Here is a 10,048-nt window from a genome sequence, read left to right on the forward strand (position 1 = left end):
TTTTATCCCAAGTGTCACTCATAATATGTTATTGCTCCTTCTGATCCACAGCTATCTAGAGTCATTTTCTGCTGCCTCTGATAGTGTTCCTCTAATGGGCATCCTTGATGCCTATGGAATTAAAGGCCTTCCACAGAGACTGAGCTGCAAATCCTCTACATCCCACTGGATCACCACCCCTTTGTATATCACTCATCCACAGAGTCTGCATTCTTGGCTCACTTTTTTTCATGTTTCCTCCATCCTCTCCTCCTAGGACAGTGAGCTCGTGTGATCGCCAATACAGTGCCTGGTTTTAGGATTGTCTCTGCAAAGTTCTCAGAATTGCTTCCTGAGATCAATCCTCATCTTGCCAGTCTCAACACCACAATTAAGATTTTTTTTTCCCCTGAAAATGATGTGTGTAAATTATTCACAAACTTGAATTTCATACATATTCATGCATGGTATTTAACTGTGTCAAACTTTGTTGAGGTGGACACAAACATAACAAGTGATCTGAAATGATTCTGTAATGGAGAATATAACCAGATTTCCCAGTCCTGGGCCTCTGCTTGTGGATACTGTATTTGAGGAGGCTGTACTGACTTTATTGGTGTGGCAATCACAAAATCTGGTTTCTTTGATTAACATACATTTTTGTGCGTAGATTGAAAAAGTGAAAAGGGTTGCTCACCACACAATGTCATTGACAGATTTATGAAGGTCAATCACTTTTTGTCTTATATTGCAACAGACCTGCTGTGCATTTATACAGTAGAGCTAGACCAAGGACACCTTTGAGATTTTACCATTTTAACATTGTAGGTAATGGAAAGAAAATAAGAAGTCTCTCAGGAAAAAAAAATCTCTTTATTAATTACATTATTTAAAATCACTGAGTTAACATTGAACCTATTCGCAAATTAATTAAGAAAAAAGGTTTAATAAAATATATTTTCCCAGCATTAAACACATTCTAAAATCATCAACCAACCAACCAACCAACCAACCACACACTTTTCCATTTTATCTACAGAAAGGCACTCTGGCACTGAAGCACAACCTCTAATATCTATGGGCTACTTGTCTGCATGCAAGTTAACATATCCAAAAAGGATCTGTGTACATCACAGATGCCCCACAGCAGCTCAGGTGGCCATGGAAACCTGCTTCCTCTGTATTTAGGCTGGTCCATATGAGAACAGTATGCCACACCCATGGTGGCAAAATGGTAGTGCTCCTTCCTTCTGGCTGGTGTGTAATCCCAGCCTTGCTCTAGCTCATTCAGAAGACACTCTCTTATCCCATGCACTGTCCAGTAATCTGTTCTTTTTGAGAAGTTTAAAAGGTCACTGAACTACCCAGTGAATATTATGCCAAGTTTTAATCTGAACTTCATCAGAGCAATCTTACATTTATGTGAGTTGAACATGAAACAAAAACAAAACCCCAAAACCACCAACTACACAGGAGTAAATGTTATTTCTATGAACTTCTTATTGTTTGCATAATTCAGTTTTCCATTTGTAGTGTATCTTTGGCCAAGTTAAAAGGCAAACATACAAATATGGTACTCACCATAAATGTACTACAAATCCATACATCACGCGAATGTACAAGTCTTTAATCAATATATTGACATACACAAAATTAAAAATAGTTTCATAAAATGATTTGAGAAAAGCAGCAAGTGTGTCATATATAGATTTTTTTTTAAACTTTAAGTTATGAGCTATAGGTCTTGATTTTCTGTGTGATGACAGCACAACAGATGGGACATTTGCTAAGGGAATCAGAACACTTCTTGCAGGTCACCAAGTGTCCGCATGGAATGAAAACAACAGAAATGTCATTGTCCATACAAACTTTACAGAGCTTCTCACGTTGGAGCTTCTCTAGCTTCTTCAAGGGATCCTCAGCTGCAACACAGAAACCCCAAAATGAGATTTACACATGAAAAATCAGTAAGGAATAAGTTAAAATTAGCCAAAATGCAAAATAAAAGATAAAATACAATACAAAAAGGGCAGAAGTCACAGGTAAATTACAAGCTCATCTGAATTTATGGGTATTAACCACTTAAGTGATTAGAACAAGAGACTAAAAGCACTTACTTTGTACTTCTTGACACACATCAGAATCACTGTCAGAAAGGCTGCTGGTAAGATCCTGAATGAGGTCAGCCACTGTGGTATATTCCTTTCTGGTCTGTTGGATCCTTTCTAAAATGGTCGCTTCCACTTTGATTGGCTCAAATCCCATCTCGACAGCTTTCTGGGCAATCTCTAACTGCATTATGTTTGATGCTGTAAAAAGGAAAGTCAAAATAAGTACTTCAGACATCGATTCCAGATCCATGGCATACATCAAATTTAAAAACAGCACACCTACGAGAAAGTGGATATAAATTTAGTATATCAAAATCAGATGTACCTACCTCTCTCATGATGGGAAGGACCATTCTGGTGAGGTAGGAATACAAAAATTAGAATGCTACTTCTCAGTGTTAATCTTCACATTTTTACAGGATACTATTCCATACATTACCACAATAGTCATTAGTGAAGAACTACTTACTGAACAGTGGCCTCTAGGACTCCTCAGCTGCACACTGTTGACAAACTCTTGCCCCTTCTCTGAGAGCAGGAAACTGCATCTGTCAGACATTTCAAAAATGTATTTAAATTAGATTCCACATCTCTGGATAACATACCCTTGTGTTAGTCATTCAGGATGACATACATAAAGAACATTTCACACATACATGTAAGGTGAAAGAACCTCAAAGGTTATGAGTCTGTCCAGTTAAAAAAAAATCTGTACTGTTAACACACTGCTCTCGCCATACCAACAACAACTGGTCCAACCAGACAAGTGATTTTTTTTTTTTGCGCTACTGTCTTGACTTCACATTTTACTTGTCCCAGGCATCTGAGCAATCAATATTGTTTAACCCTGCAACATGACTGAATGAGTTACTTGTAAGTAAGTGAGTCGATCAGTTACCCAGGATAGTGCTTTGCATGCTCCTCCCATGGATCTTCATTAGGCTGCCAGTTCTTGAGACTTCCTCCACATCTAAAACAACTCACACGGTCACGCTCCCCTACAAACACAAAAACAAAAGATTTAAACTACAACATGACTGGCAAATATTTCTCCATTTCCAAAAGAGTGGTAGCAAATAACACCACTCCATTACTGCAGTAGAAGCAATATAAAAGCAGTCCTAATACATGCAGTCCCAAGCCTCCCTTAAAGAAACTAGGAGAGACAAAACACCATCAAATGGAAACAGTAGCCCTACCTTTACTATAAAACCCAGCTCTAGCAAGCTTTTCATGGTCCACGGGATGCAGCGTGTTCCTGAAGCTATTGAGTCGCTCCTCAAAAGATTCCATTGAGCCTCTGGGAGCACTGCTCTGCTGCTGGGACTGCTCGGAGGGGATGTTGCCCACATCGTGGCCCAAGATGAAGAAACAGTTATGGTAGTACTTGGCGTGCTCTGCCCAGGGGTCATCACCCTCCTCCCAGGATGACAGCATGCCTCCGCAGCAGAAGCACTGCACTCTGTCCACCTCCTCGCTGGTCTCTGGTACGTAGAACCCAGCTTGCGCCAGGTTGCTGGGCTGGACCGGCGACTGTGTTGGCCAGCTGCTGAACGTCCTGAGCCGTGCATCTTCGCTCTTCATATGTGGTACAATGGGGTACACGGACTGGTCCACCACCTCCCCTGTACGGAGTCGGAACTGCATGGCTTCTGCCTCTTCATCGTAGATGGACTCTGTGGTCTGAGCAGAGGAGCTAGCAAAGAGGCTGCTGCGATGAGTGCAGCTAAGGAATTTGCAGGTGGGTGAGACCTCGAAGTGTCTCTGCACAGGCATGTCCCCTTGGTGCCAGTTCTCCACAGTTTGCCGGCAGCTGAAGCAGCGTACCCGGTCAGCCTCTCCTGTGAAATAGAATCCTGCCCGGGCCAGCCTTTCAGCAGAAACCTCCTGGACTTGCGGAAAGGCCCAGAAAGAATTCAGCCGTGCACTCATTGCTGACCAGTCATGTCCACCACAATCATCTTCAATTTCATCAATTACATTAGAGCCAGCCATGGTCACTCAGAGTACACTGAAACAGAAATAAATAGAAGCCCTATAACCTTTGTGAAAGAAAAACATTTTATAAAATGTTATCAGGTGTAGGGAATTCAACCTAATCCAATCAATGCATATAGTAACCCATAGTGAGCCAAATGACTGTTTTTACTGTCCACTTAACCTAAAATTACCTCAAGTTTCAATTCTGAGAGTTTCTGCTTTTCTAAAAGTGTTACTAATTTGAGTCATGATCATACCAAAATGGTATGGAGCCTATACTCACAATAATTCCTTAGAGAGGAACAGTAAAATTCTGGAAAGACTACAGAGCAAGTCATGCAGCTTGCAATCATGAAGGCAAATTGCAAAGATAAAAAGCCCACAATAGGTTAAACACTAAAAGACCAAACAAATAAACCTACTTGACAAAAGCAGTTTCTTTGTCCATAGAATGTGTGCTTAAAGCAATAGAGACGAATTACAGTAGGAAGAACTGCAGAATAGTATGGGCGGTATTAAGGAATTTCCATGAGCAAAAAAGCAAGTGAATCTGGTTTATGTGGTATACTAATCAGTTGTACTTCTAATTCTTTGGAAAACTTCCCTAGTGTTTCAGAATTACAGATACAAGTAGAATTAAGTTGTCCTGAGAAGCTCAAAAGAAAACATATTAAACTCTTCCATGAGATAGCCAAGTCTCGTAAGTTTAAACTCTAATATGTTAGGTAATCTCCACAGGCTTCAATGTAAGCCTGAGCCGCAAAAAAAAAATCCATGCATCCAAGTCAAGTCAAAAAACATTTGGACGTTCTAAGCCTCTCTGTTATTCTGAAACATTTAAGAAACAGAGGCGTGGGCGGTGCACGTATATCGTGTCCGAAGTAGCTAGCTAAGGATTAAATGCAATTAGTTACGCCAAATGCTCGTAATGGAAACTGGATCTTAAAAAAACACTTCATACTGTACATTTTGTACAGCATGTCAATCTGAAAAATTTGATTCTGCAAGAAGCGGCCATGGAGGAACCAGGCTTAAGCAAGTCTCACAACGCATGACACCCCATTTAGAACGATAACTTACAACTGAAACGATGACTGAATGACGACGCATTATAGACCAACGGATGGTGTGTCAAAGTTTGCGCATTGACCAAATGGAGTTTATAAACCTTAATCACCCTTACTTAAAAGGCGCAGCAGCACCACCATACCAAGTTATGTAGTTAGCTAACAAGCACTAGTGTGTAGCTTGTGGGTTGACATCTACCACTTGCTGCGTCTTGTCACGTAGAGTATTAATTATATGGCTAACTCGATAGCTAAGGCAAGTTATAACGACTCCGAACTACACAGGTGAATGATCTATGAAGACAGCACTGGATCCCACAAACTGGACAATACGGATACACATCCAATTGAAAAAAATAATTGTTTCTGTATTACCGATGAATCGCAAAACAGAATAGGTGTAACATTATCCAATAAGCAGTTCATTTCGACAACACCCAAGTTGGTACTGGCCTCTCACTACACAGTATCTTTGTATTAATGTATAGTCCAAATACGCAAACTAGCTAGCTATAGCACGCTCTTAAACTTGCGGGAGTCCAAAGAACCTTCGAAGTATTCGTGACCTTTACTTACCTTCTGTTGAGATCGAGAAAATACTGAATGCGAGCCACCGCTTGCGTAGTATGACTACTGCCCTAAACAGCCCTTGCGCTGGCGGAAGTGACGACAAATCCACGTTACGTGGTTGTTACAACTACCGCTAATAAGATTAAAACCTTTACAGTCTACTCTAGGAGCAGCATCTACGCCGGCAACCCCAATGACGTTGTTACTGACACGCTTCCAACTGGGGAATTCGGGCCTTATTGGAAAATCCGAGTTTCCGATAGTAAATACGACGTTGTGGTGGCGCTCATGTGCGTAAAACCTAGGTTAAACTTAGCACTGAGGTATTATTTTAAAAATATTGTAAAATGGTTTTAATCTGTTCAGAAAAGTCCTTAAATATATGAACTATATTTTCTGTTACTAATTAATATTAAACATTAATATTAAATTGTCTTTGTAATCCCTCTATCCCTTGGGTCGAGTGTGTATATATATATATATATATATATATATATATATATATACACACACACACACACACACACACACACACACACACACACAGTGTGCATAATTATTAGGCAAGAGAGTACTTTCACCATATAATTACTTGTGCATATTTTGCAACTCCAAGTATATCAGCTGATGTGTATTTGTGCAATGAGTGACGGTGTGGCCTAAGGAGAGCACACCCTTTATCAAGGTCTGCGTAATTATTAAGCAGTTTCTTTTCCAAAATGGGCCAAAAAAGAGCTTTATCTGACTCTGAAAAGTTACAAATTTGTGAGGGAATGCAGCATATTTAAAATCGCTAAGATATTGGGGTGTGATCACAGAACCATTAAATGTTTTGTTGCAAATAGTCAACAGGGTCACAAGAAACAGGGTAAGAAAAAGAGATGCAAATTAACTGCTAAAGATTTGAGAAGAATCAAACATGAAGCGACCAGGAACCCATTATACTCCACTGCGGTCATATTCCAAAACTGCAACCTACCTAGAGTGCCCAGACGTGCAAGTTGTTCAGTACTCAGATACGTGGCCAAGGTAAGGTAGGCTGAAATCTGACCACCACTGAACAAGACACATAAGGTGAAATGTCAAGACTGTGCCAAAAATGTGAAAACAGATTTTTCAAAGGTTTTATGAACTAATGAGAGTGACTCTTGATCGACCAGATGGATGGGCCTGTGGCTGGATCAGTAACAGGCACAGAGCTCCACTTCTACTCAGATGCCAGCAAGGGGGAGGTGAGGTACTGCTATAGGCTGGTATTAATAAGGATGAGATAGTTGGACCTTTCTGACTCAAAGTCAACTGCCAAACCTACTACCAGTTTTTTAGAAGACACTTTCTTCAAGCAGTGGTACAAGAAAGTCTGCATCTTTCAAGAAGACCATGATTTTTATGCAGGACAATGCTCAATCACATGTGTTGAAGTACTCCACTGTGTGGCTAGCCAGTAAAGGCCTAAAGATTAAAGAATGACATGGCCCCCTTCCTCACCTGACCTATACCCTATTGAGAACTTGTGGGCCCTTCTTAAACAGATTTATAGTGAAGGAAAACCATACAGCTTTCTGAACAGGGTCAGGGAGGCTGGGGTTGCTACTCCACAAAAAGTTGATCAACGGATTAAGAAACCGACAGACTTCATGAATGGAAGGCTTATGAATATTATTGAAAAGAAGGGTGGCTATATTTGTCACGTCACGTTTTTTTGTAAACTGAGTTATTCTCACAGATGAGAAACAAGAAAATTTCAGTTGCACAATAATTCTGCACACATGGATATTCTCCTCAGAGCCAAAAGCTCACTTACTTTCTTAAATATTCTGGTTTGAGGTTTAACATTGGATTGACTGAGAGCACTGTAGTTGTTCCATAGTAAAATGAATCCTCAAATTGCAACTTGCCTAATAATTGTGTGTATATAAAATATTAGTGACATTTTAGGCTACATTTTAAATCAGAAATGTAAAGATCTATTTTTGCTTTTACTGTCCTCAGGGATGGATTTTTGACCAAGTCAGTAGAGCCCGTGCCCAGGGAACTCCGACCATCAGGATTCATGAAAGACCTCAGCCCATAAGGCCCGATGCAGCTTAGACAGTGGAAGCATCACTACAGGTTTAAAAATTATATCCCTAGACTATGTACAAATCACAAAATCAATAAGGCAAGCTATATGTGTAGCACTCCTTTCTCTATGGCTGAGAGCAACTTGGTTAAAAACCTACAGGGACGAGGCTACGCAGTTTGTAGTATTAGAAATTGTATCTTGATGCTCTGAACTTTTATCACAAGACATGTGAATAAACTATAAACATTATTGCCTCCAACATAATGAAATTTACATAAGTCAAAGACAACAAACAATCATTATAATTACAAACTGAATTTACATTAACACATGACCTTGAATAGACAGAATGTTTCGTTTTCCCTATATTCAATTATATAGGTTCTTGGTGTTGAAGACTTTGTATGTTCTCACGCCAAACTAATGCACACTATCAGCACTTAGATCGCAGTCCATCTAAATATTTATACCTGTCAAGATGTCAGTTACATATGAACATTTAAAGTGGCAATATCCCGGTTTTCCCCCTTTATAGGCCTGAAATAGCTAACCCGCTTAGTGGATGGAGCAGTATGTGCTTTGAGTGCCTCATCAAACAACTGTCAAAAACAAGGGTTACCTGTGATCCACTACTGAGAAGTGCTGTATATATCTCACACCCTCTACTTTCACTGAAATTGTGGCTGGTGGTCCAACCAAACCAAAGGGGTAAACTGAGCAGAACAGTACCCTCGAACCTGGTGGTGTAGTGGCCTCACCTCTTCAGGGGGTCTTGCACCTCAATGTCTTTGTATGCTATAGTGCCTGTTAATGTGATGCCTTGACTCCTCATAATCTTGTGAGCAAATTTCATTCACTAACTGCAGGACGTTTAGCCCTCCTTTCCCTCAAACTGAGATTCAGTTTCAGGACAGTCCACGTAGTGCCCTTTGGTTGAAATGTTCCATTTAGCTGAATGGTTTTGTATGAGAGGAACTTCTAAAGCCCTACATCCGCTTTAGGTACTATATCTACTTTTGCTGACATCATTACCAGTTGCCAAAGGGGAACTTGGCTTGAAGGTTTAAAAGTTTAGTTGGTATGAAAGGTTTCACAGATGCATTAACCAGTTCTACCAAATAACTGCCTCTTCATTTCATTTTCAAAGTAGTTAAAAAATTATGACCAGTGTGGCACAACAAGTACTGTTGTTATGTTTGACATAGTGAAATAACATTTTTAAGATTCAGAGCATAAGGTTGCATTGTGTTGCCAATCAGTGTTCAATTATGTTTAAAACTACACTGTTACAACAAATGTAGCAAAGAAAAACTAATGTCACATGGTAAAACATTCATTAAGGATAGTTGAAAATTCAAAAGAAGCAGTTTCTATCAGATTTATCTTGGTGAAACTGAAACTTCAGAGGGCCTCACCACAAGAGAAACCCCCATACGTGGATATGAGAAACAGGCACAGTGTAAGTTATGCATGTAGAACAGTGGGTTAGGTTCCTCCTAAGATACAAATTGATTTTCCAATTAAATGATGTAATGCCAGGGCAAAATAAGGTGATGTTTCAAAAGCTGTTTCCTCAGTAGAGGAAATAGTATTATCATCAATCCACATACTTGGCGAGAAAGGAAGTTGAACTGTGGAAACTGTCTTTTTGAATCTTTTGTGGAGTTAGCACCGGAGTTGTGCAAAAGTGGCTCCATGCTATTACTGGTTGCTACTGCAATTACCATTGCACACATTAGTCTACACATCGCAGACAAACACACAGAACCCAACATCCATCAAGTTGTTTATAACTAGCCACAAGGAGACATTCAGACCCAGGGAAATCCTCAGGTAGTCTATGACAGACACCTTGCATAAACACACCTTTTTCACAGAATTAATGGAAGGAGCTCTGAGGAACATGACCAGATGCAAATGAAAAGAGGCAATGTCAAGATTTTCAAAGAATGAAAACTTTTACCTGAAAGAATACCAGTGATGATCCATCAAGCAAGACTTATAAAATATATAAATAAGAGAGTGTATATGCTCAATTATACATTTTTGTAACACATTTCAAAGTAGAATAAAGTATCCTTCGTGGTACTAATGCCTGCATATTATAGTTTCAGTGTGTAGCTGAAAAGTGCAGAATCTGACTGGCCCCCAGACCCCACACATGTATAGAACATCTGCCTCATAGCATTATACACTTTGGTGTTTTGTCATGTATTTAGAGTGATTTTTGTGTGTAGACACAACCTCTTCGGAATAATACTCTGTGAAACCAACTC

At 39.8% G+C, this 10,048-nt stretch overlaps 1 protein-coding gene across 2 annotated transcripts; it reads right to left on the reverse strand.

The window, feature by feature from the left end:
- Positions 1-833: 833 nt before the first annotated feature.
- On the reverse strand, positions 834-5,814 carry xiap (X-linked inhibitor of apoptosis). 2 transcript variants are annotated; one of them, XM_027016476.3, is made up of 7 exons: positions 5,714-5,814; positions 3,290-4,101; positions 2,989-3,088; positions 2,560-2,638; positions 2,420-2,444; positions 2,097-2,288; positions 834-1,901 (listed from the first exon to the last, which is right to left on the reverse strand). In XM_027016476.3, exons 2-7 carry the CDS (start codon positions 4,083-4,085, stop codon positions 1,708-1,710), a joined length of 1,386 nt encoding a protein of 461 aa, XP_026872277.2. In that variant the 5' UTR covers positions 4,086-4,101; positions 5,714-5,814; the 3' UTR covers positions 834-1,707. The 2 variants fall into 2 exon arrangements, with proteins under 2 accessions (XP_026872277.2, XP_026872298.2); XM_027016497.3 differs by lacking the exon at positions 5,714-5,814 and adding an exon at positions 4,493-5,689.
- Positions 5,815-10,048: the final 4,234 nt, after the last annotated feature.

Source organism: Electrophorus electricus, chromosome 16 (genome assembly GCF_041902795.1).
Source record: "Electrophorus electricus isolate QZ-2024a chromosome 16, ASM4190279v1, whole genome shotgun sequence".
NCBI classification, from domain to species: Eukaryota; Metazoa; Chordata; class Actinopteri; order Gymnotiformes; family Gymnotidae; genus Electrophorus; species Electrophorus electricus.

Coding starts and splice junctions, on each gene's coding strand:
- xiap (XM_027016476.3), bottom strand. CDS start 4,085: ATGGCTGGCTCTAATGTAATTGATGAAATTGAAGATGATTGTGGTGGA. Junction 3,089..3,289: donor AGCTGGGTTTTATAGTAAAG/GTAGGGCTACTG, acceptor TTGTGTTTGTAG/GGGAGCGTGACCGTGTGAGT. Junction 2,639..2,988: donor CATGCAAAGCACTATCCTGG/GTAACTGATCGA, acceptor AATGTCTGACAG/ATGCAGTTTCCTGCTCTCAG.